Below are 26,265 nucleotides of genomic sequence, written 5' to 3'. Positions count from 1 at the left end.
AAGGATTGAGAGGATTGCATACTTTGTTAGCCCCCTTTCATGCTGTTCTTCAATGGTCAGGACCCCCACAGGACCACTACAGAGTAGGTATTATTTGGGTGGTGGATCATTCTCAGCACTGCAGTGACACTGACATGGTGGTGGTTTGTTAGTGTGTGCTGTGCTGGTATGAGTGGATAAGACACAGCAGCGCTGCTGGAGTTTTCAAACTCCTCACTGTCACTGCTGGACTGAGAATAGTACACCAACCAAAAATATCCAGACAAAAGCGCCCCGTGGGCAGCGTCCTGTGACCACTGATGTAGCTCTGTAGAAGATGACCAACTCAAACAGCAGCAATAGATAAGCGATCGTCTCTGACTTTACATCTATAAGGTGGACCAACAAGGTAGGAGTGTCTAAAAGAAAGGACAGTGAGTGGACACGGTCTGATCCACTCATACCAGCACAACACACACTAACACACCACCACCATGTCAGTGTCACTGCAGTGCTGAGAATGATCCACCACCCAAATAATACCTACTCTGTGGTGGTCCTGTGGGGGTCCTGACCATTGACGAACAGGGTGAAAGCAGGCTATAAAGATATGTAGAGAGACAGATGGACTACAGTCAGTAATTGTAGAACTACAAAGTGCTTCTATATGGTAAGTGGAGCTGATAAAATGAACAGTGAGTGCAGAAACAAGGAGGTGGTTTTAATGTTATGGCAGATCAGTGTATGCAGTTATGGATTTATGATGGATCTGAATAAATTGTTGATTTACTCTTGGTGGCTTCTAACGTTTTCAGTTCTAACTCTTAACTTTGGTGTTTGATACATTTTTGAAGCATGGCTTTTCTAGTCAAGAACCCCGTCATCCACAGTCCTTTTGATCTTTTGTATCGCGCTCTGTTCCGTCACTCCAGCCAACCTGGTTCACTCTATGCATGTCATTTCACACTACACAGGCGAGTACGGCTCTGATTTCACACCGTAGGTGCTAGTTCCACAGTGCACCGAAATTATACGAGTGATCCAGCGTCAGCCCACTGCCTCCTGCTGTCTTCTCCGACCCACCTCGTCTTCGGTGAAACCAGCGCCGCGTTGTCCGCGGCTGACACGGCGTTAATGAACAGTTCCCTAGTTAAATATGAATGAGCTTTGCTGTATGAGTCATTATTGATGGATGAGGCGCCTCCATGCGGGAATGGAGCGTTCTCATTAGACGCATCTGCTGCTGAGTCTGATATTGTTCTGGTTGTTTTTATCATAGTAATTAGACTTCGTGTGAGCGCTTAATGTCAGAAAGGTGCTTACTTGGTATTGTGGTTTTATAGATGAAGGATTTTTTCAATAAGCTGGACGCTGCTCAGGGAAATCGGTTTTCTTAAAGTCTTTCACATACAGCTGGAGTCATGAGTGTGCATATACCTAAACTGGAAGTCATTAAAACTTATATTCCACTTATACAGTGGTACCTTGAAACTCAACGTCAATTGGTTCTGGAAGTGGCGTCGAGTTTAAAGACGTTGAGTTTCAAGGTATTTTTTCCCATAAGGATGTATGGTAAACCTGCTAATGCGTTCCATGGTCCAGTGGAACTGCACATATTTTAGGTTTGTGTAAAATAATGGGAATGTTTTTGACACTTATACACTGAAAATAACGCAAATATAATATAAAAACACTGAAATACGATGGGGCGGCATGGTGGGTAGCACTGTCGCCTCACAGCAAGAAGGCCCTGGGTTCGATCCCCAGGCAGGGCGGTCTGGGTCCTTTCTGTGTGGAGTTTGCATGTTCTCCCTGTGTCCTCCGGGAGCTCTGGTTTCCTCCCACAGTCCAAAAACATGCAGTCAGGTTAATTGGAGACACTGAATTGCCCTATAGGTGAATGGGTGTGTGTATGCGTGTGTGTGTCTGCCCTGCGATGGACTGGCGCCCCGTCCAGGGTGCTACTGTGTGCCTTGCGCCCATTGAAAAGCTGGGATAGGCTCCAGCACACCCTCGCGACCCTAATTGGATAAGCGATTAGGAAAGTGAAGTGAAGAAGAAGTGAAATACAATTGAAAAACAGTTAAATACAATTAAACCTGCAATTTACCTTTACTTCGTTATTGTTTCCTTATGCTTCTTAATCGTAGAGACGCTTACAGTTTCTCAGCATACCGAGCTATAACACAAGTTTAAAAGTGAAACAGGAGAAAAATCCAGCTAAACCCAGATACATGTGGACTATTTCAGAGTGAATTTGACAATTATTCCACACACATGCAGATTCGTCTCATATTCACACTTTGATACGTTTTACTTCACCGCTCAAGCCAAGCGCTGAACAAAGCGGCGGTCTTTTACTGTACGTTGGACTTAATGAGACGTGCCTCCATCTAACTATTTTATTTCTGCTGTAAGTTTAAGCACATTGCACTTTGTTTAATATGGAGCACTTGAGAATTTGATAATATGAACATAAACCCTGTTTACATTTAGTTTTGTGCCATATTATTAGGCCAGACAGTTTCTTGTTAAAATAAAAGAAGCTTAAATGAGATTCTGAATTATATTTTTTGGAGGAAAATTAAATGTTTATATTAATCGACTAATCAATAAAATAGTCTATAGATTATTCGATAGAAAAATAGTCATTAATGGCAGCCCTAAAGAAAATACTAACCACATGTATGTAAACCTCGAAATAAATCGTTGTCTTAAGTTTTATTCTGAACTCCCCATCTCTGGTATGTCCGGCTTGGCGCCCTCTAGCGAGCACAATTGGCAGTGCCTTCAGCAGTCAAAATTGGCCATGGGTGGGAAAAAAGACCAACACTAATAAGTGGGTGGGGTCAAATGCTGTGCAAGGACCCTCTGCGCGCAAAATCCGGCCTCATGTGCGAATCCACCGAAGCGTGGGTAAATAAGAATGGGTCGTGGGACCGTGCACACGATGGAGGGGGCGTGGGGCAGATGAATATACCCTGCTCAGATGCAATCGGGATCCCCAGCAGCAGAAGCCTGATTGGCTACTCTAAATTGGAAGAAAAAGGGAGAAAAGCCTAAATAAAATATACACTGATCAGCCATAACATTAAAACCCCCTCCTTGTTTTTACACTCACTGTCTATTTTATCAGCTCCACTTACCATATGGTGGTGGTGTGTTAGTGTGTGTTGTGCTGGTATGAGTGGATAAGTTTTTAAACACCTCACTGTCCCTGCTGGACTGAGAATAGTTCACCAACCAAAAATATTCAGCCAACAGCACCCCGTGGGCAGCGTCCTGTGACCACTGATGAAGGTCTAGAAGATGACCAATTCAAACAGCAGCAATAGATGAGCGATCAATTCTGACTTTACATCTACAAGGTGGACCAACTATGTAGGAGTGTTTAATAGAGTGGACAGTGAGTGGACACGGTATTTAAAAACTCCAGCAGCGCTGCTGTGTCTGATCCACTCATACCAGCACAACAAACACTAACACACCACCACCATGTCAGTGTCTGAGAATGATCCAACACCCAAATAATACCTGCTCTGTGGTGGTCCTGTGGGGGTCCTGACCATTGAAGAATAGCATGAAAGGGGGCTAACAAAGCATGCAGAGAAACAGATGGACTACAGTCAGTAATTGTAGAACTACAAAGTGCTTCTATATGGTAAGTGGAGCTGATAAAATGGACAATGTGTGTAGAAACAAAGAGGGGGTTTTAATGTTATGGCTGATCGGTGTATATGTAGTAGTAGTAGTAATCCTAACTGGGAATGTGTAATCCCTTAAGATGTATGTAAACTTCTGACTTGTTCTGTAGAAACTTTGTTCTAGTGGAAGTGACCTTGAAGTGTAATGTTAGATTTTTCCATGCATGAGTCTCATTGTTTGAAAGCTCCAGTCTGCAGCGGTTGCCAGTACCTCTCAGGAGGAAGTGGATGTGCTTTGACAGTGAAGGATGACTCATCGCTCTTTCTCAAATAATTGTCCTTATTTTCATCCCCTGCTTCTCTCTTTCAGTCTATGGTCGCCTTCCTGAAAGACCCCACAGGTGCCCCCCTATGGGAGGAGAACCCCGAGGCTAAAGACATCGTTCACGTTGAAACAGAGAAAGTAAGTAACTGTTTTACGTTAAATCAGAGAAGATGGAGTTACTGTTGTTAATGTGGCTTGTGTGGAAATTGAAAACAGAATTGAGTTCAGTGTGGGATGGGATTGAATAAATAAATATCTAAACGCATCCTGGTATTTGTTTACTCACTGCAGCGTTATAGAAAAATGTGTATTTATTTAAATAGAGACAAAATAATTTAAACGTGTATAAATCTAATTCCAAAAAAAGATGGGACAGTAGGATTAAATGTGAATAAAACCAGATGGCAAATCCTTTTTAATCTGTATTTAACCTGAACACTGTACAAAGAAAAGATTTATGTTTTAACTAATCAACTTTATTGTATGGCTGCAACACTACAAAAATTTGGGACAGTGCCCTCTTCAAATTATGTCATTCTTTACATTTACATTTGTTACATTTAGCAGACACTTTTACCCACAATACAGTTTGAACAATTGATGGTAAAGGGTCTTGTTGAGGGGCCCAACTTGGGGGTGGCGGGACTGTCCAAGTCGTCAGGTTGCTATACAGTTCACACTACTCAACTTGTTTGTTTGTTTGTTTGTTTGTTTATTAGGATTTTAACATCATGTTTTACACTTTGGTTACGTTCATGACAGAAACGGTAGTTATTCATTACACAAGATTCATCAGTTCACAAGTTTTATATCGAACACAGTCATGGACAATTTAGTGTCTCCAATTCACCTCACTTGCATGTCTTTTGGATTGTGGGAGGAAACCGGAGCTCCCGGAGGAAACCCACGCAGACACGGGGAGAACATGCAAACTCCACACATAAAGGACCCGGACCGCCCCACCTGGGGATCGAACCCAGGACCTTCTTGCTGTGAGGTGACGGTGCTACCCACTTAGCCACTGTGCCACCTCACTACACAACTGGATCTCTTGCAAGTCGTTTTGGTTTTCACACTGCACAACTGATCGGCAGTAGAGGGTCACACACTACACTATCTATCACCGGGAGGAATCTCAGATGAGTCAGTCTGGTCTCCCAAACTATGTTTTGTCACGAAAACACACGCGAGAAGTGACGAGGGGTTTGATGATACCATGTCCAAAAATGCACATCAACAAGAAGCGAGCGATCAAAATCAAGTAAAATCAGGTAGGAAAAATAAATGAATCCGAGTGGATTGGGCTACGCGACCAGCAGGGATTGTCTGTTCTGTAGTAAGTGGACGATAAGATCACAAAAAATGTAACGCTTGTGTATGTGCTGATGTATTCTGATAGAAACTGTATAATGTCCGTCCCATGTTTTTACACTCCTCCCCCCGATTTCCCCTCACCCCGTATCCTGCGTTCTCATTGGCAGTAGTTCGACATAGCACTCGCTGCCACTCGCAACCTGCTCGCAATGCCCCTCACACTACAGGATTTTAAGTCTGCGACAGATCCAGATTTTTAACATGCTAGATATTTTTCTTGAGTCGAGTGATCGGCGAGCTGCTCGGATCGAGTCGTTGAACAGTTCACATGTTGATCAAGAGGCGATTTTCGATCCCAGAGCGAACTCCAAGTTGGCTCCGAGCTGTCACATCTAGCGGCGACCAGTCGGTGAGCGAAAATCAGGGCAAAAATTGTATAGTGTGAGCTAGGCATAAGCTACCACAGTCCCTCTGGTTGCAAAAGTGGATTTTTCTTGCTTGATACAACACTGAAGCTGCTGAACTGTCAGACTTTAGTTTTCGTATATGTCGCCTCACGATAGTCTGGCACCTGCACTCTCTTACTATGTGGGTGCGCCATTGTAACACATGCAGAATGTGGCTTGGCATTGTCTTACTAAAACAATAGACTTCTCTGAAAAAGACATTGACTAGATAACAGCATATGTTGCTTCAAATAATGCTTACACTGAGCATCAGTGGTGCCTTTACAGATCTGCAAATTAACAATGCCATTAGTATAAACACCCCCCTCATCTCCCAATACCATGATGCCGGCTTGCTTTCAAACTTTGTGTATAAATAATAAACATTGTGTACTCTGGGCCAGTAAGAAAAGGGACCATTCCATTTGTAACAAATGCAAAGATGTCTCTTAATTTTCCAAGCCTTCTGATGCTGTTATGGACTGTACATGGTAAAATCCCTAAATCATTGCAATTGTGTGTTAGAAATGTTCAACTGTTGGACTATTTACTCACACAGTTTTTTACAAAGTGGTAAACTTTGACCATCCTTTCTCATAAATGACCTTTGATACCTAACCGTAATTGCACCACCTGTTACTTATTCACCTTTTTACCTGAGGAAGATTCCAAGACAGATGTAATTTTTTTTCAATCTGTTTCTACTTTTTTGGATTGTGATTAGATTAAATTAAAATAAATTAGGAATGGCTGCTCAGGTGGCGCAGCGGTAAAATACGCTAGTACACCAGAGCTGGGATTTCGAATACATCGTATTCGACTGGGCTGGGCGGCCACATTAACAACGATCGACTGTTTTTCAGGGTCAAGTCAAGTCAACACTATTTATATAGCGCTTTTTACAATAGACATTGTCTTAAAGCAACTTTACAGAATCCAGGACCAACAGATACAAAAACCCCTGTTGAGCAAGCCGAGGGCGACAGTGGCAAGGAAAAACTCCCTTTAAATTACAGGAAGAAACCTTGAGAGGAACCAGACTCAGCAGGGACCCCCGTCCTCCTCGGTTGGCCAGGAGGATAATTTGAATAAATAGGATTTACAATAAATAGGATTTACAATAGGGTGGGATGAGCCGGACCAGGTTTCCTCATAACTGGTGCAGTTACGACCCCTGATGGCTAATTGATTGCGCCTGCGCAGAGTTGGGGAAAATGCTGATCATGGTGTGGCTCTCCGTGCACAAGGCTGAGCCGCATGTGAACTCACCTCGTGCAGGTGAAAAGAGGCAGTTGGTACTGCATAGGTGTCGGGGGGTGTGTGTCAGTTGCGAAGCTCCTTAGTCAGCAGTGGAGGGTTGTAATGCAATCAGGGTAATTGGATATGACTAGATTAGGGGAGAAAATTAGGGGGGGGGGGGATCGTTACACAGCTCTTTTTTGTGTTGTATTCAGTACAATACCTGTCTAAAATAGTTTACAAATAACTGCTTTCTGTTTTTATTTGCATTTAACTTACTGCCTTAGTTAAAAAAATCAAGTTAAGGTACTAGACTAGCAATCAAAAGGTTGCTGGTTCAAGCCCCACAACTGCCAGGTTGTCACTTTTAAGCAAGGCTCTTAACCCTCAATTGCTTAGACAGTGTACTATCACAGTACTGTAAGTCACTTTGGATAAAAGCATCTGCTAAATGCTAAAAATGTAAATTTAAAACCTCACAAAGGCTGTGAAAAGTCAAATCCGATATCATTCCCCTCAAAACTCCAGAAATAAACTGGACACAAGTATTGGCACTCAAAATTGTGATGACTGCCACTCAGGTGGCGCAGCGGTAAAACACACGCTGAACACCAGAGCTGGGATCTTAAATACATCGTATCGAATCTCAGCTCTGCCTGCCGCATGAACAACGATTGGCCTGTTGTTCAGATAGGGGTGGGATATTAAAGCCAGTTAGGGTCTCTCTCATAACTAATGCAATTACGACCTCTGCTGGCTGATTGATGGCGCCTGCACAGAGACGGGAAAAGAGTGCTGCCAGGGTGTGTCTCTCCGTACACAGTGCTGATCTGCATTGCACTCGTCAGAGTATAGGTGACAAAATGCATACGGCTGCTGCCCACGTGTCGGAGGGGGCGTGGGTTAGCTTCGTTCTCCTCAATGAGAGCGGGGAGCGGCATTGGTGGAGAGGAAGCATGACGGCCAGTTGGACACGCTAAAAGGGAGAAAAATGGGAAGAAAAAGCACAAACAAAATATATACATTAAAAAAAATTTGATGACTAATTGGATTTCAATCATGTGATGCTCTTTTAACTTGTGTTTAAACACAACTTGTGCCAAATAACAGATCCTGTAATATAGAAGTCACACTTGCAACCAGTTTAAATGGCTTAATGCAAAAAGTAGTGAAAAGAAAGAACAAAGAACTGTCAGAAGATGTGAAACCCAAATTGTGCAAAGGCATGGACAATCTCAATGCTACAAGTTCTTTACCAAAGAATGTAAAGTTCATGTATCCACTGTGCAACATCTTTAAGAAGCTGACAGCCCATGGCACTGTATCTGACCTCACTGGCCATGGACAGAAGAGAAAAATTGGTGAATAAAGAACCTCAATTAACCTCCAAACAATTTTAAACTGACCCGCAGACAGAGGGTACAACAGTGTCAGCTCGTCATCACCTGAATAAAATGAGACACTATGATAGAAGACCCAGGAGGACCCCAGTGCTGAAACAAAAACAGAAAAGTCCAGACTCGAGTGTACCAGAACCCGAGGAAGCCGAAATCCTTCTGGGAAAATGTCCCGTGGACTGACGAGACCGAAATAGAGCTTTTCGGGAAAGCACATTATTGTACCGGTTATAGAAAATAAATTGAGGCCTTTAAAGAATATTAAAACATGGTGAGAGTTGACAGATGTTTGAGGGCTGCTTTGATGTTTCTGGTGCATGTGCTGCCTCTGAATGCCTTCATAACAACTAAAGGCTAACAAATCATTTCGGAGCGCAGTGTACCTGTTCTTAGTTCTGAAAGCAGCCAGAAATTGACAAAGAAGTGGTCAGTATTTCATTTTGATCTAAATCCCATCAAACACCTTTGGAGAGATTTCAAAACAGCATTTCAGAGAAGGCGCACTTCAAAGAGTGGTCCAAGATTCCAGTAGAGACTTATTCATGATTACTGGAAGAGATTGATTTCAGTTGAGGGAGCTCTGTGTGGAATTATATCAGATTAGACTTGATTTTGCAATGCAAACAAAAGGAATAAACATGTGGGTCCCAAAGCATTTGTAATTTCAACCATTTGCTGGGAGGAGGGGTGCAGTTTCTGAAAGAAGTGCAAGAGCGCCAATATACACCGATCAGCCATAACATTAAAACCACCTCTTTGTTTCTACACTCACTGTCCATTTTATCAGCTCCACTTACCATGTAAAAGCACTTTGTAGTTCTACAATTACTGACTGTAGTCCATCTGTAGGTATTATTTGGGTGGTGGGTCATTCTCAGCACTGCAGTAACAATGACATGGTGGTGGTGTGTTAGTGTGTGTTGTGCTGGTATGAGTGGATCAGACACTGCAGCGCTGATGGAGCGTTTAAACACCTCACTGTCACTACTGGACTGAGAATAGTCCACCAACCAAAAACATGCAGCCAACAGTGCCCCGTGGGCAGCGTCCTGTGACCACTGATGAAGGTCTAGTTGACCAACTCGAACAGCAGCAATAGATGAGCGATCGTCTCTGACATCTACAAGGTTGACCAACCAGGTAGGAGTGTCTAATAGAGTGGACAGTGAGTGGACACGGTGTTTAAAAACTCCATCAGCATTGCTGTGTCTGATCCACTCATACCAGCACAACACACACTAACACACCACCACCATGTCATTGTCACTGCAGTGCTGAGAATCATCCACCACCTAAATAATACCTACTCTGTGGTGGTCCTGTGGGGGTCCTGACCATTGAAGAACAGGGTGAAAGCAGGCTAAATAAAAAGGTATGTAGAGAAACAGATGGACTAGTGTCAGTAATTGTAGAACTACAAAGTGCTTCTATATGGTAAGTGGAGCTGATAAAATGGACAGTGAGTGTAGAAATAAGGAGGTGGTTTTAATGTTATGGCTGATCAGTGTACATGTTTTTGCCTTGACTGTGTCTTCAGGAATGCACATCAATTTATTTGCTCAAGTTTCTCAACCATTTAATCTGCCAACATATATAAAGAAAACTGTTCTAATCCCAGATTGTTTACTGCATTTCAGTTTAATTTGGGGTACAATGTATGTAGCACACTGTGGGTCAGTCTGAAAACCTAGTGAGCTGCCTTGCTGCCTACTGCCTACCTAGTTAGCTGCCTAAGTAGAGAAGATTCTAATTAGACATCGAACTCATAAGGCAGATTATTTACACACATTACTTAGACAGCGATTAGAGCACCACAGATTTCACTTACTAAGCTAACACAGTTAGCCTCAGGCCATTCAAACCAATGGTAAGCTAGCTAATATCTCCCTCAGTGTACTGAAAATTGTTACTGACAAGCCAGAATCTGCAAATAATCAAAAATAAATAAGAATTTATTTACATTTGAAGAATCACATAAGCACATCCTTTTCCTGGCCATTGTCATAGTTGGGACGGTCAGGTCAACACACATACATGTACTGTACATTCAAGGTAGCAATAAATTACCACCCAATATCAAACACAGTCATGGACAATCTTGTATCTCCAATTCACCTCACTTTCATGTCTTTGGACTGTGGGAGGAAACCGGAGCTCCCGAAGGAAACCCACGCAGACACGGGGAGAACATGCAAACTCTACACAGAAAGGACCCGGACCACCCCACCTGGGGATCGAACCCAGGACCTTCTTGCTGTGAGGTGACAGTGCTTAGCACGTAGCCACCGTGCCACCCCACACAAGAAGTGACAAGATGTGTAATGATACCATGACCAAAAATGCACAGTTGTAGTCTAGTGGCTAAGGTACTGGACTAGTAATAATAAAGGTTGCTAGTTTAAGCCTCACCAATTCCAGATTGCCACTGTCGGGCCCTTGGGCAAGGCCCTTAACCCTCAGTTGCTTGTGTCACAGTACTGTAAGTCGCTTTGGATAAGAGCGTCTGCTAAATGCCAAAAATGTAAATGTAAAAGCATCAACAAGAAGCGAGCGATCCAAGTTGTTTGTGCCCCGAAAATGATATATTTTTCTTGAGTCTGCGAGCGATCGGCAAGCCTTTACTGTCATGCTGTCTCTGGGGCAGTTTAATTGTCCCGGGTGGTTTCCTTGAGACACCCCACAGAGGCTGCAACACTGGGTGAGTTCCCATATACAGTGGGGGAAATAAGTATTTGATCCCCTGCTGATTTTGTAAGTTTACCCCCTTACAAAGACTTGAACAGTCTATAATTTTTATGGAAGGTTTATTTTAACAGAGAGAGACAGAATATCAACAAAAAATCCAGAAAAAAAACATTAAATAAAAGTTATAAATTAATTTGTATTTAATTAAGGGAAATAAGTATTTGATCCCCTACCAACCAGCAAGAATTCTGACCCCCACAGACTGGTTATGTGCCCATGAGGCACACAAATTAGTCCTGTCCCTGTATAAAAGACTCCTGTCACAGAATCAGTTTCTTCCGTTCAAATCTCTCGACCACCATGGGCAAGACCAAAGAGCTATCAAAGGACGTCAGGGACAAGATTGTAGACCTGCACAAGGCTGGAATGGGCTACAAGACCATCAGCAAGAAGCTTGGTGAGAAAGAGACCACTGTTGGTGCGATAATTCGAAAATGGAAGAAATACAAGATCACAGTCAATCACCCTCGCTCTGGAGCTCCATGCAAGATCTCACCTGGTGGGGTAAGAATGATTCTGAGAAAGGTGAGGTCAGTCCAGAATTACACGGGAGGAGCTTGTCAATGATCTCAAGGGAGCTGGGAGCAGAGAAATGCTGGATATGACCCCAAGAACACCATCCCCACCGGGCATTTCTTTGCCTCCAAACACGGCGAGTGGAGATGATGCCAAAGAGCTCAATTTTGGTCTCATCTGACCATATCACATTCTCCCAAGCTTTCTCTGAATCATTCAGGTGTTCATTGGCAAACTTCAGACGGGCCTGTACATGAGCCTTCTTGAGCAGAGGGACTTTGCGGGCACTGCAGGATCTCAATCCATTACGGCGAAGTGTGTTACTAATGGTTTTCTTGGTGACTGTGCTCCCAGCTCCCTTGAGATCATTGACAAGCTCCTCCCGTGTAATTCTGGACTGACCTCACCTTTCTCAGAATCATTCTTACCCCACCAGGTGAGATCTTGCATGGAGCTCCAGAGCGAGGGTGATTGACTGTGATCTTGTATTTCTTCCATTTTCGAATTATCGCACCAACAGTGGTCTCTTTCTCACCAAGCTTCTTGCTGATGGTCTTGTAGCCCATTCCAGCCTTGTGCAGGTCTACAATCTTGTCCCTGACGTCCTTTGATAGCTCTTTGGTCTTGCCCATGGTGGTCGAGAGATTTGAACCTTTTATACAGGGACAGGACTAATTTGTGTGCCTCATGGGCACATAACCGGTCTGTGGGGGTCAGAATTCTTGCTGGTTGGTAGGGGATCAAATACTTATTTCCCTTAATTAAATACAAATTAATTTATATATTTTATTTAATGTTTTTTTCTGGATTTTTTGTTGATATTCTGTCTCTCTCTGTTAAAATATACCTTCCATAAAAATTATAGACTGTTCAAGTCTTTGTAAGGGGGTAAACTTACAAAATCAGCAGGGGATCAAATACTTATTTCCCCCACTGTAATTGTGCTGGCAGAAAACAAGACTGCATCAAGTGGCAGCAGAAAACTCAGTGAGAGAGAAACTGTGATAAATAGAAACACTTCCACCTGGAGCGAATTAAGGCTCAGCCAGTCTTAGGTGATTGTCAGTTATGAGTAACTATAACTAGTAACTGTAACTAGTAACTGCAAGTAAGTACAAGTAGGGCGGTGGTAGCTCAGTGGTTAAGGTACTGGACTAGTAATCAAAAGGTTGCCGGTTGCCACCACTACCAATTTGCCACTGTTGGGCCCCTGAGTAAGTATCTTAACCCTCAGTTGCTTAAATTGTGTGTTGTCATAACTGTTAGTTGCTTTGGATAAAAGCGCCCGCTAAATGCGTCAAATGTAAATGTAGCCGCTCGGATCGAGACGTTCAACAGTTCACACAGTGATTTTCAAGTTGATTTTTGAGCCTTGGCAAATGGTGATTTGCCTCTGAGCTGGTACATTTACCAGCAACCTGTCGGCAAACGAAAAACAAGGCAAAAAAATTTGTAGTGTGAACTAGGCATTAGTAGCTAAAAGAAGGAAGAAGATAATATGACATCAAATTAGTTGATTGCTGATTTAAAAAAGACCATCTTTAATCTCTAAACAGAGCTGCTAAAAGCTAATGGATATTAGATGATATTAAAATATATATTTAAAAAACCCCTAAATGCTGAATTAGACTTTCCAGACTTATCGAGAGAGTTCTCCTGCTGAGAGGGCTGTCCTCAGTCAGTAAGCAGTTCACTCAGCAAGATGAGATTGCTTTAAAACTCATTCAGAGAGTGTATTGATTGCTCTGGGCATGTGCATGCTTAGTGGCATATTACATCTTTTGGGGTGTCAACTATGAAGAGCAAAGCTCAGCCGCAGGAAGCAATCTGGTAATGAAGCACGAATGTAAACAAAGCTGATGAATGAAGTTTCCCTCAGAGAGCTGGTAAATCCATGCATGTCATTTAGTGCAAGTGTAAATACTGTAGGATTTACTGGTATGATCGTCATACCAGCATCAGGGCTGGTTTTAAATAGTTGGGTAAGTAGACGTACTATCTGCAACATTCTTCAACTGTTTTTAGAACTTAAAGAGGTCTGGGGCGCTCAGGTGGCGCAGCGGTAAAACACGCTAGCACACCCGAGCTGACATCTCGAACTGGTCGGTTCAAAACTTAGCTCTACTACTGGCAGGCTGAGTGCCCACACGAACAATGATTGGCTTGTTGTTCAAGGGAGGGTGCCGGAGGGGACTCCTCCTAACTGATGCCTTTACGACCTCTGCTGACTGATATCCCTCCACCACTGATCACTGAGACTCCGTACACAAGGCTGATCCACATATGAACTCGCCTTGTGCAGGTAAAAAGATGCAGTCAGCTACTGCACACGTGTCAGAGGGGGAGCGTGTCAGTCACGTCTCTCCTCGGTCAGAGGGGAGATTAGCATCAGTAGAAAGGAAAGGTCCAAGTGGGTTTTGATCCAAACATGGTTGTGTTCATATTTACCAAATCATCCCAGGAAGATGGGCACTTGGACAAAGTGCCCTAGCCCATCACTGCTGCGATCTAGGATTCGAATCCCCAGTGGTGCTATTGGGCATCTACATACAGATATGTTTGGCTATATCTTGAGGGGGGGTAAGATGAACTGGACTATTATGTCAACATATCACAGTCATGCTGAAATAGAAAGAGGCCTTCCCAAAACTGTTCTCACAAAGTTGGAAGCATATAATTGCCCAAAAAGTCTTGGTATGCTGAAGCATTAAGATTTTCCAGCACTTGAACTAAGGGGTCTAGGCCAACCCCTGAAAACCAACCCCATGGCATTATCACTCCTCCACCAAACTTTACTTGGGACAATACGGTCATGTAGGTAACATTCTCCCGGTGTTCGGCAGATCCAGACTATCACACTGCCAGATGGAGAAGCGTGATTCGACACTCCATAAAACACGTTTTCCACTGCTCCAGAGTCCATTGGCAGCATGCTTTATAGCAGAGGTCACTAACAGGCGGACCGCGGTCCGGGTCCGGACCCAGAAGCTGTCCCATACGGACCCGGACCTTACAGCCAAAACAGAAAGTTATTATTTGAAACCTGACGGAGCGCTTCTATTTTAACCGGCGCAGCTTCTGTACCATTTACGGTAGCGGTTTAGTGGATGAGAAAACGCACAGACACCAGAGATCACGTGACACCACTCAGTCAATCAAGTCTGTGCATTCCAGTCGGTAAACACTGCAACTCTACAGATGAGAGAGTTAGAGGCGAGTTACATGTGAAAAGATGGTGGAAAGAAAAAGAAAGATAGCAAACGTAGAACAAACGAAGGGAGAGATACAGACGACCGTGCCGGAGAAAGTTGAGAAAAGACGAGTGAGACAGGAGACAAATGACGCTCTCCAAAAAAGAAACGTGTACAGCGAAAATACAGCATTTAATCCGTGATGGAGAGACTCATTTCTGTTCTTACTTCCCACTGGAGCACAATTTATTTTTATTTTCTCCTAATTTGATAAGAGAAAGGTTTGATAAGGTGGGGCGGTCCGGGTCCTCTCTGTGTGGAGTTTGCATGTTCTCCCCGTGTCTGCATGGGTTTTCTTCGGTGCTCCGGTTTCCTCCCACAGTCCAAAGACATGCAAGTGAGGTGAATTGGAGACACTGAATTGTCCATGACTGTGTTGGATATAAACTTGTGAACTGATGAGTCTTGTGTAATGAATAACTACCGTTCCTGTCATGAATGTAACCAAAGTGTAAAACATGACGTTATAATCCTAATAAACAAACAGACATTTGATTTGACAGTCAGTTATTGATTACATGCAGATGTTGATACAAACATACTAGGCTACTTATATATAATATATATCAAAATATATATTATATGTTATGCAGTGAAAGCTCAGTGGTTAAGGTACTGGACTAATAAACAGAAGGTTGCCGGTTCAAGCCCCACCACCACCAAGTTGCCACTGTTGGGTCCCTGAGTAAGGCCCTTAACCCTCAGTTGCTCATTGTGTAAGTCGCTTTGGATAAAAGTGTCCGCTAAATGCTAAATATATATATATGTACAGTGTATCACAAAAGTGAGTACACCCCTCACATTTCTGCAGATATTTAAGTATATCTTTTCATGGGACAACACTGACAAAATGACACTTTGACACAATGAAAAGTAGTCTGTGTGCAGCTTATATAACAGTGTAAATTTATTCTTCCCTCAAAATAACTCAATATACAGCCATTAATGTCTAAACCACCAGCAACAAAAGTGAGTACACCCCTTAGTGAAAGTTCCTGAAGTGTCAATATTTTGTGTGGCCACCATTATTTCCCAGAACTGCCTTAACTCTCCTGGGCATGGAGTTTACCAGAGCTTCACAGGTTGCCACTGGAATGCTTTTCCACTCCTCCATGATGACATCACGGAGCTGGCGGATATTCGAGACTTTGCGCTCCTCCACCTTCCGCTTGAGGATGCCCCAAAGATGTTCTATTGGGTTTAGGTCTGGAGACATGCTTGGCCAGTCCATCACCTTTACCCTCAGCCTCTTCAATAAAGCAGTGGTCGTCTTAGAGGTGTGTTTGGGGTCATTATCATGCTGAAACACTGCCCTGCAACCCAGTTTCCGGAGGGAGGGGATCATGCTCTGCTTCAGTATTTCACAGTACATATTGGAGTTAATGTGTCCCTCAATGAAATGTAACTCCCCAACACCTGCTGCACTCATGCAGCCCCAGACCATGGCATTCCCACCACCATGCTTGACTGTAGGCATGACACACTTATCTTTGTACTCCTCACCTGATTGCCGCCACACATGCTTGAGACCATCTGAACCAAACAAATTAATCTTGGTCTCATCAGACCATAGGACATGGTTCCAGTAATCCATGTCCTTTGTTGACATGTCTTCAGCAAACTGTTTGCGGGCTTTCTTGTGTAGAGACTTCAGAAGAGGCTTCCTTCTGGGGTGACAGCCATGCAGACCAATTTGATGTAGTGTGCGGCGTATGGTCTGAGCACTGACAGGCTGACCCCCCACCTTTTCAATCTCTGCAGCAATGCTGACAGCACTCCTGCGCCTATCTTTTAAAGACAGCAGTTGGATGTGACGCTGAGCACGTGCACTCAGCTTCTTTGGACGACCAACGCGAGGTCTGTTCTGAGTGGACCCTGCTCTTTTAAAACGCTGGATGATCTTGGCCACTGTGCTGCAGCTCAGTTTCAGGGTGTTGGCAATCTTCTTGTAGCCTTGGCCATCTTCATGTAGCGCAACAATTCGTCTTTTAAGATCCTCAGAGAGTTTTTTGCCATGAGGTGCCATGTTGGAAGTTTCAGTGACCAGTATGAGAGAGTGTGAGAGCTGTACTACTAAATTGAACACACCTGCTCCCTATGCACACCTGAGACCTAGTAACACTAACAAATCACATGACATTTTGGAGGGAAAATGACAAGCAGTGCTCAATTTGGACATTTAGGGGTGTAGTCTCTTAGGGGTGTACTCACTTTTGTTGCCGGTGGTTTAGACATTAATGGCTGTATATTGAGTTATTTTGAGGGAAGAATAAATTTACACTGTTATATAAGCTGCACACAGACTACTTTTCATTGTGTCAAAGTGTCATTTTGTCAGTGTTGTCCCATGAAAAGATATACTTAAATATCTGCAGAAATGTGAGGGGTGTACTCACTTTTGTGATACACTGTATATACAGTATATATATACACTGTATATATAGTTAAACATTCCGGACCTTTGCTTCAAGAAATTTTCTCTAACTGGACCGCTTCAAATTTTAGTTGAATACCCATGCTTTATAGGATGTGATACTGTAATACACGTGTCAAACTCAAGGGGTCAAGGCTTGCCACGTCGTTTCATGTGGCCCACGAGAGCTTAAAACTGCCCACAATGCATGCCGATTTTGTGACCCGCAAAGTAACCGCATCCCGTCACTAGATGGCGGTGTTTCCACATCAGCGTTTAACTGAGACGGTTTTCCAACAAGTGATGTTGAGAAATATTTACAAATAATCCCAAAATGTACAAGAAGAGAAATCTGAAGCAGAAGGAAAAGGATTTTAATGAGAGATGGGAAAGTGAATACAAGTTTGTGCTTCAAGAAGAAAAACCGGTACGTCTCTTGTGTTATAGGGCTGTGTCTGTGGTAAAGGAGTACAATATAAATGTAGATATACAGGTACATTATAAATATACAGTATAAATGTGGCATTTTGACACCAAACACATAATTTAGCCTCCAAGAAAAACACTAAATTGTCCAAGACTTAAAGAGCAGACTGCAATCACAGCAGGATACTTTACAATCGACCCTTTGAGGCCCACCGTAATGCAGATGTGGCCCTCGGTGAAAATGAGTTTGACACCCCTGCTGTAATAGGATGCCACAGTTGCATTTCCAAAGTTCTTGTTCCTCCTAGATATTCCACCATCAACTGTGAGTGGTATTATTAAAAAAGTGGAAGCGTTTAGAAACCACAGTAACTCAGCCACAAAGTGGCACACAGTGTTACAGAGCAGGGTTGCCAAGGTGCATAGTGCATAAAAGTCAATATATGCAGAACTCCAAACTGATCCATTCGATGCTTGATATTATGCTTGGTGATGTAAGACTTACATGCAACTGCTCGGCCATGGAAACCCATGCCATGAAGCTCTAGGCATACAGTTTTTGTACTTATGTTAATGCCAGAGCAGGTTTGGAACTCTGCAGTTATTGAGTCAGCAGAGTGCTGGCAACCTCGCTCTGTAACTTTTAAGTGGTCTGCCACTTTGTGGCTGAGTTACTGTGGTTCCTAAATCCTAAATACTTTTCAATGCCACTTACAGTTGATGGTGGAATATCTAGGAGGGAGGAAATTTTAGGAACCAACTTGTTGCAACTGTGGCATATTATTAAAGTAGGATGCTGTAATTCAGTGAGCTCTTTAGAACGATCCATTCTTTTACTCGTTTGTATGGCTAGGTGCTTGATTTTATTCATACAGTGGTACCTTGAAACTCAACGTCAATTGTTTCTGGGAGTAGCGTTGAGTTTAAAAAGCGTTTCAGGGTATTTTTTCCCATAAGGATGTATGGGAAACCTGCTAATGACTTCCATGGTCCTGTGAAACTGCATATATTTTAAGCTCATGTAAAATAATGGGGTTGTTTTTGATACATTTACAAATATGATATAAAAAACACTTTTTTTTAAAGTTTTAAACTCTGAAAAAAGCTTATTCTCACAATTTCTCAGCACCCCGAGCTATAACACAAGTTTGAAAGTGAAACAGGAGAAAAATCCAGTCAAACACAGATAGATGTGGACACTTTCAGAGTGGATTTGACTGCTGTTTCACACAAATGCAGATTCGTCTCATATTCGCACTTTGGCATTTTACTGCATCGCTCAAGCCGAGTGCTGAACAAAGCGGCTCTTCATTGTTATATATATTTTCGTTATGCATTTTCTCCCCTTTTTCTCCATTTTAAGTGCGTCCAATTGCCCTCCGACACGTGGGCAGCATGCCGTATGCATCTTATCACCTACACTTTGACGAGTGCAGTGCAGCTTAGCGTTGTGTATGGAGGGACACACCCTAAGAGCACTCTTTCCTCATCTTTGTGCAGGCGCCACCAATCAGCCAGCAGAGTCGTAATTGCACCAGTCATGAGAGAGAGACCCTCATCTGGCTTAGTCCTGCCCATCTGAACAACAGGCCAAATGTTGTTCATGTGGCCGCTCAGCCTCAGCCGGCAGGCAGAGCTGGGATTCGATACGATGTGTGTTTTTACCGCTGCGCCACCTGAGCGGCCAGCTCTTCATTGTTAATTTGAAATTAAATAAATAAATTTTTTTTAAAAGCTGAACACAATGAGTTTAGGGTAAACGTCGTCGGTACAAATTTCTCGACAATGGGCGTTGAGTTTCAAAGATTTTGAGTTTAGGGGACATCGAGTTACAAGGTACCACTGTGTGAAACAATAAAACATGTTCTAATACTTTTATCCTTGTTTTGTATTGTACGCGTGTGCAAGAAAAATATATTATTTTCAGTGCTGGATTGTAAAGCTTTTGGATGGGAACAGTTATCTGTGATTCGTTTCTCCTTTATCTTTCTAACTGCTGGACTGAATGACGAGTCACGATCACAAGGATATTTTCAGCATCCAATAAACACATATCAATTTTTATTTATTTTAGCCTACAAAAAACGAACAGTAATGTGGAATTCTGATGGAATGACGAGAATTCATTTTCAAATGGGCTGATGTGTGGTTTGGTAAGGGTACATTATGTCAAAAACTCTGTAAACTAGGATGGTGTGTTATTTCAGTCCATTACAATGCTTTGTGTGTACAGTGCATTCTTTTTACAGAAATCTGTGCCAACAGAGCATTTTAAGGATGCCAAAAGCATTCTTGTAAAGCCTGCCTTAATGTTCGCTTAAAACAATCCAAACTGGCACTGAATCACTTACGGTTTAGAATTTAGCTGAGATCTTGTGTAATTGCAGATGTAATTGTATACTAAAGAATGGTAATGATTTCAGGCATGCTGTTACAAACCATGCCGTCTAATTTTCCTTTTTGGATTTTACTCTGCAGGACTTTAGAAAGCTGCTGAAGAGGGAGGAGAAACCCATTCTCATGATGTTTTACGCACCCTGTGAGTAATCTGATAATCTGTCCTTATTCTGCTCTCAGTTAAGGTGGTGAAAATGTTATCGTTTTAATCCTGGTATTAAAAATGAACAAGAACGACAGGTTTATTCAAGCAACCTTTAATTAGAATGATTAAAAGGGAGGGCATTCAACTGTCCAGCATGGTGGTTGTGTATTGGTATTATACCTGTATACTGCCACACTGCTTAGGTCAGACTGCTGCTTTAAACTTAAAGCCTCTGAACTTCAAGAGCATTTAATAGAACGGCGGGGCGGCAGGGTGGCGCATTGGGTAGCACTGTCGCCTCGCGGCAAGAAGGTCCTGAGTTCAATCCCCAGGTGGGGCAGTCCGGGTGCTTTCTGTGTGGAGTTTGCATGTTCTCCCTGTGTCTGTGTGTGTTTCCTCCAGGAGCTCTGGTTTCCTCCCAAAGTCCAAAGACATGCAAGTGAGGTGAACTAGAGATACAAAATTGTCCAATACTGTGTTTGACATTAAACTTGTGAACTGATGAATCTTGTGTAACGAGTAACTACCTGTTCTGTCATGAATGTAATCAGAGTGTGTAGAACATGATGTTAAAATCCTATTAAATAAATAAAAATTCAGCCACGATAACAGCCATAGCAGCTGACATGGCATTAAGAATCGAATAAACAAACATATTTGAAGCTAGCTGCAGGCTGGACTGTCTGATACCAGCAAAAACATTCAGCAAATATTTTGTCCTTAAAGTGTTCTCCACTCTTTCTTTTCTTTTTCCTCCACTAAGGGTGTGGTGTGTGTAAGAGGATGCAGCCCATCTTTCAGCAGGCAGCCACAGAGACAAAAGGAAAATATGTAAGTCACCCCCTCTTGTTTTTCTCTGTTTTTAGAGATTGGGTTGTATTCAGAATTAGACTGCAGGATGTTGGATGCCAATGTAATTGTTGACTAGGTATTTTCAGGAGGTTTTAAAATAGTTTCTTTTGTTTCTTAATACACTTAACAGGCTTTTAAAGTTTTTGAATAGTCCATTAATAGGTCCTTTAAATAGTTGAGGGTGGGGCACTTTCGGAAGTCACACTTCAAAGCAAAGCTGTCTGAACTTGCCACCTAACTCTACAATTGTACTGTGGCCCAAAGTGCATATTAACATAGTAAACATTGCTTTAAATTATTCCACCACAGACACTCAGGTGGCGCAGCGGTCAAACACACGCTAGCACACCAGGCTGACATCTAAAACTCATTGGTTCAAAACTCAGCTCTCGACTGGCTAGTTGTTCAAAGGGAGGGTGCCGTTAGTGTGTGTTGTGCTGGTATGAGTGGATCAGACACAGCAATGCTAATGGAGTTTTTAAAAACCTCACTGTCCCTGCTGGACTAAGAATAGTCCACCAACTAGAAATATCCAGCCAACAGCACCCCGTGGGCAGCATCCTATGACCACTGATGAATGTCTAGAAGATGACCAACTCAAACAGCAGCAATAAATGAGCGATCGTCTCTGACTTTACATCTACAAGGTGGACCAACTGGGTAGGAGTGTCTAATAGAGTGGACAGTGAGTGGACACGGTATTTAAAAACTCCAGCAGCGCTGCTGTGTCTGATCCACTCATACCAGCACAACTCACACTAACACAACACCACCATGTCAGTGTCAGTGCTCTGTGGGGGTCCTGACCATTGAACAACAGGGTGAAAGCAGGTTAAAAAGACATGTAGAGAAGTAGATGGACTACAGTCAGTAATTGTAGAACTACATAGTGCTTCTACATGGTAAGTGGAGCTGATAAAATGGACAGTGAGTGTAGAAACAAGGAGGTGGTTTTAATGTTATGGCTGATCCAGTGTAAGTAATAATTTTCAGTTTTTTTGTTTATACAAGCAGCACTATGTGATTTAGTATAGCCTGTTATCCACCTCCTTGTTTCTTCCCCTGGATTTTCCCTAATTTATCTCCCTATATTGTCATTTCCAATTCCCGATTGTGAATCCGCCGATGCTTGTGAGCCAACGCTGAGCGTTCTGCTCCACATTTTAAGGAAGAACTGTTAAAATTGGCCCATGTAGCAGATCAAAGTGAAAACACATACAGCAATGCCCATGTGATTTGCTTGCATGTCCTGATTTCATAAGCAGCACGTCTCTCTAAACAAGCACCAGCAGTTGGTTCTTATCACACAGTTGTTGCAACATGAGTTGGATTTGTTCTTGTCGTTTCTGGAGGTGTAATTTAGGACGAGCTTGACTAATCGGAGCGTGGTTTATTTCTCTTATCTGCTGAGTGATGAGTGGGCTCCACCGACAGCCTGTTAGTAAGCAGTCTGGATTGAGGTTTGCGTAATCAATGACTGAGAGATTTGTTGCATTTTGCACTTGTGTGTGTCTGCTGGAAACTGATAGTGTTAGATTTATTTATTTATTTATTAGGATTTTAACGTCATGTTTTACACCCCTTGATTACATTCATGACAGGAGTTACTCGTTTTTTAAGATTCATCAGTTTAATGTCAAACACAGTATCTCCAATTCACCTCACTTGAGAACATGAAAACTTCACACAGAAAGGACCCGGACCGCTCCACCTGGAAATCGAACCCAGGATCATCTTGCTGTGAGGCCACAGTGCTACCCACCGAGCCACCGTGCCACCCCGATAGTGTTAGAACATCTTTAGACTGTGGGAGGAAACCGGAGCGCCCGGAGGAAACCCACACAGACACGGGGAGAACATGCAAACTTCACACAGAAAGGACCCGGACCGCTCCACCTGGGAATCGAACCCAGGATCATCTTGCTGTGAGGCGACAGTGCTACCCACCGAGCCAATGTGCCGCCCTGATAGTGTTAGAAAAATGTAATAAATTTGGCAGTAATCAGTGGTCACCAAGGTCTGTATTTACAGTACCAGTCAAGAAACTGTTTTTTTTTTTTATTATTTGCATTTTCCATACTGTCCCAACTTTTTCTGATTTAGGGTTGTAATTCAGATGCAAGGGTCATGACTGCCATTTCCTCCAGAATAAAAACATCCCCACATCATCACCCGCCCACCTTCATGCTTGACCATTGGGATTGTATTGTTCTGGTCATAAGCCTAAAACCAGACAAACCATTAATCCATATGTCCAGACAGTTCGTCACATAACGGAACTGTGTCCCAGAACTCTGCAGGCCTCTTAAAGTAGAGTGATGTGCATTGTGGAGTCTGGCCATGAAGTCTTTGGTTGTTAGGCGTTCATAAGCTCTTTTTTTTTTTGTTGCTAAGGCATGTGGACTAAACTTCAGGCTTTCTCTTACAGCCAGATATGTTTGCTGCTGTGTCTTAATTTGGAATTTCCCAACAACACTCCCAATGGTGTCCCTTGTAATAAGGTTCAGTCTTTTATAACCATTGCCCTTTTGTTGCAATGAAATGCTCTCCACTCAGTTTTTGTGACAGCTCCTTAGTTTTCACCATGGTTGTAACAGACCTTACACACATCTCTAAGTGGACCTAGCTGAAGCAAAGGAGGGGTTGTGATTGAGTTCTTAATGGTTTAATTATGTTGTAATTTTATTTTATTTTTCTATTTTATTTCAGCATTTTCTCCCATTTTCTCCCATTTTCTCCAAATTTAGCGTAGTCAATCTGTCCTCCGCTGCTGGGTGACCCTTTTTCACCTATGCACTCTGCACAGGCGCCTCTCTATCTGCCAATCAAGGTACTCAGTTACACAGCGTTTGAAGACCCCACCCACATAGTCCGGTCATCCCGCCCTAGCAGAACCATGCCAATTCTGCCCGCTAGATGGCACCCAGCTGACCGGTGGCAATGCCGAGTTTCGAACCGAAGAGTTCAGAATGTCGACGCTGGTGTGTTAGCGGAATATCCCGCTGCGCAACCTGGGCGCCATTATGTTGTAACTCTAGGTCAAACAGACTAGCAGTAGGTTTAAAGGGCAATGTTATGTAGGGGTTGAATTATTGTGACGGTGGTAGTTTGGTAGTTTTGAAAGAAATATCCTGCAATTCTAAGTCTTGATTTGTTTAAACAAATCTATCTCTGTGGAAAAGGTTAAGTATTAAGTATAAGTCCTTAATTTCTTATTTCCGATTGCAACTAAATATTAAATTGATGCCCAAGTATAAACATTCTGTTGTGGGAACTCAAAATAACCCTTAAAGATTGACACAGACAACCAGGGTAAATAGTAAAAGCAATAATCAATTTATTACTCAGCTGAGGACCAATCTCATAATGCAAACGCTCACACAGCTTTACAGAGGAGAAAGGTGGGTACCGTCTGCTTTATCGCAGTATTTATACCCCGCTTTACTGCCCCTTCAGGCTAACTCTTCTCAGCGACCCAGCTCAAGGCCGACTTTCCACACCAAACTTGTTTATCATTCTACAAGAATAGTCAGCTTGTTAGGAACATGGCATACTTCCATAAGAATGCATAAGTATCAAAACTGTGTGTGCAGGGGTGCCCATGCTAAGGTCAACATATCTCTGGACCACAGAAACCTTCCAAAAGTCTCTTCTACCTCTGCTAATCGAACTAAGAAAGCAGAAATTTATTAGTTTAATGCAAATAACTAATACAATATAAAATTTCCAGTCACAATTTGTACAAATCTAATAATCTATTGTTGAATCATTCTAAATAGTCGGTAGCGTCCGTAAGGTAGGGGGTGGGTCTTAAATAGACCTTTTTGGTTATTTCTGGTTGTAGTAGTTTCACTATTTTTCAATAACGGCTTAACCAAGCACACAAAATAGACAGTCCATCATTACTCTGAGAAATCAATGTATCAATCAGTATGGTCAGTCAGTATTAAAAAGTGCAGTGGCACAAACCATTAAGCGTCCTACTGAATGCTTCAATGGGTTCAAGCAGAAGACAAATCTTACATTAACTGGTCAGAGGAGACAGTGGAAGTCGTGCTTCTATTGCTGCAATAAAATCATTAATAAGGGAACCGATTAAGAAAAGACTTGCTTTGGCCAAGGAAAACCGGCAGGGGACATAGGACCAGAGGAAATCTGTCAGTCTGGGTTCAAGTTGGCTCTAACCAAAAGCCTAAAGAGGTGTGTAGTGTTGGGGGTCTTTTGCTGGTGACACTTGCCAATTTATTACTACCACAGCATTCCATCTGGTTTGCATGTAACTGCTTTTTTCAAGTGGATTATGATCTGAAATACACTCTCAGGATCTGTACAAGCTGCTTGAATAAAAAGTAGATGGATGGATTGCTGTGCCAGATGACCTGGCCTTCACAATCGCCTGACATAAAGCCAATAAAAATGGTTTGAGATGAGTTGAACTGAAAAGTAAAGCAAAAGCAGCTGACAGGTGCTCAGCGAACATGGGAACTCCTAGAAGACTGTTGGACAAGCATCTCTTGTGGATACCTTATAAGGTTGGCTGAGGGAAAACCAAGAGTGTGCCAAGAAGATAATTTATCCCTGTGTTGTCTTATGGGTCGAAAATGACTCACCAATATGATAATCAGCAAATAAGATCCCCTCAGTCTTATTCCAAACTGAGATTTGACTTTTCCCAGAGTGAATGATAGGTTGTTTCTTTATGCAAGATAGGTTTGGGTTCTGAAATTTAATTTAATTAAGCTTTTTAGGGGTTGATAGGGTTGTTGCGGTGAAAGAATTTCCCCTTGCGATATTCAGCCCGTCTCAATATCGCGGTATGCGGTAATATGGCAATTTTTTTTTGTTTTTGAAAATATCTTAATTGATCTGGATTTTAGAGCTATATAAACAAGCTTTATTGTTAGGCTATGATTCGGTATATTATTGCTTTATAATGACAAAGATGAGACAGCTTTAAGACCAATGAAATGGGTGTTTATTGTTAAATACAGAACAGAGCAGGGATGCGCGTCTTTTCTCTATTAAAAAAAGGTTTAAATTTAGCTTCTAGCCTAGGCTAGATATACACTGTGAAACAAAAAAAAAGTGTTTAGGCTAAAAACGCACATCTAATCAAAATATGGTAAAAAAAAAATAGAATAAAGAATAAAGTCTGTAAGACCTTAAACCTGCGTTA

General features: G+C 42.5%; 1 protein-coding gene across 1 annotated transcript in view; it reads left to right on the top strand.

Annotated features, from left to right (window-relative positions):
* pdia5 (protein disulfide isomerase family A, member 5) overlaps nucleotides 1-26,265 on the top strand; it is a 167,332-nt gene that overhangs the window by 54,452 nt on the left and 86,615 nt on the right. The window contains exons 6-8 of the mRNA XM_063006157.1: nucleotides 3,994-4,086; nucleotides 20,174-20,234; nucleotides 21,001-21,068. Coding sequence (XP_062862227.1) covers nucleotides 3,994-4,086; nucleotides 20,174-20,234; nucleotides 21,001-21,068 — 222 coding nt within the window. The remainder of the gene's footprint in view (nucleotides 1-3,993; nucleotides 4,087-20,173; nucleotides 20,235-21,000; nucleotides 21,069-26,265) is intronic.

The sequence above is a fragment of the Trichomycterus rosablanca genome, chromosome 12 (genome assembly GCF_030014385.1).
Source record: "Trichomycterus rosablanca isolate fTriRos1 chromosome 12, fTriRos1.hap1, whole genome shotgun sequence".
In the NCBI taxonomy this organism is placed as follows: domain Eukaryota; kingdom Metazoa; phylum Chordata; class Actinopteri; order Siluriformes; family Trichomycteridae; genus Trichomycterus; species Trichomycterus rosablanca.
This window is presented reverse-complemented; position numbering and strand designations above follow the sequence as displayed.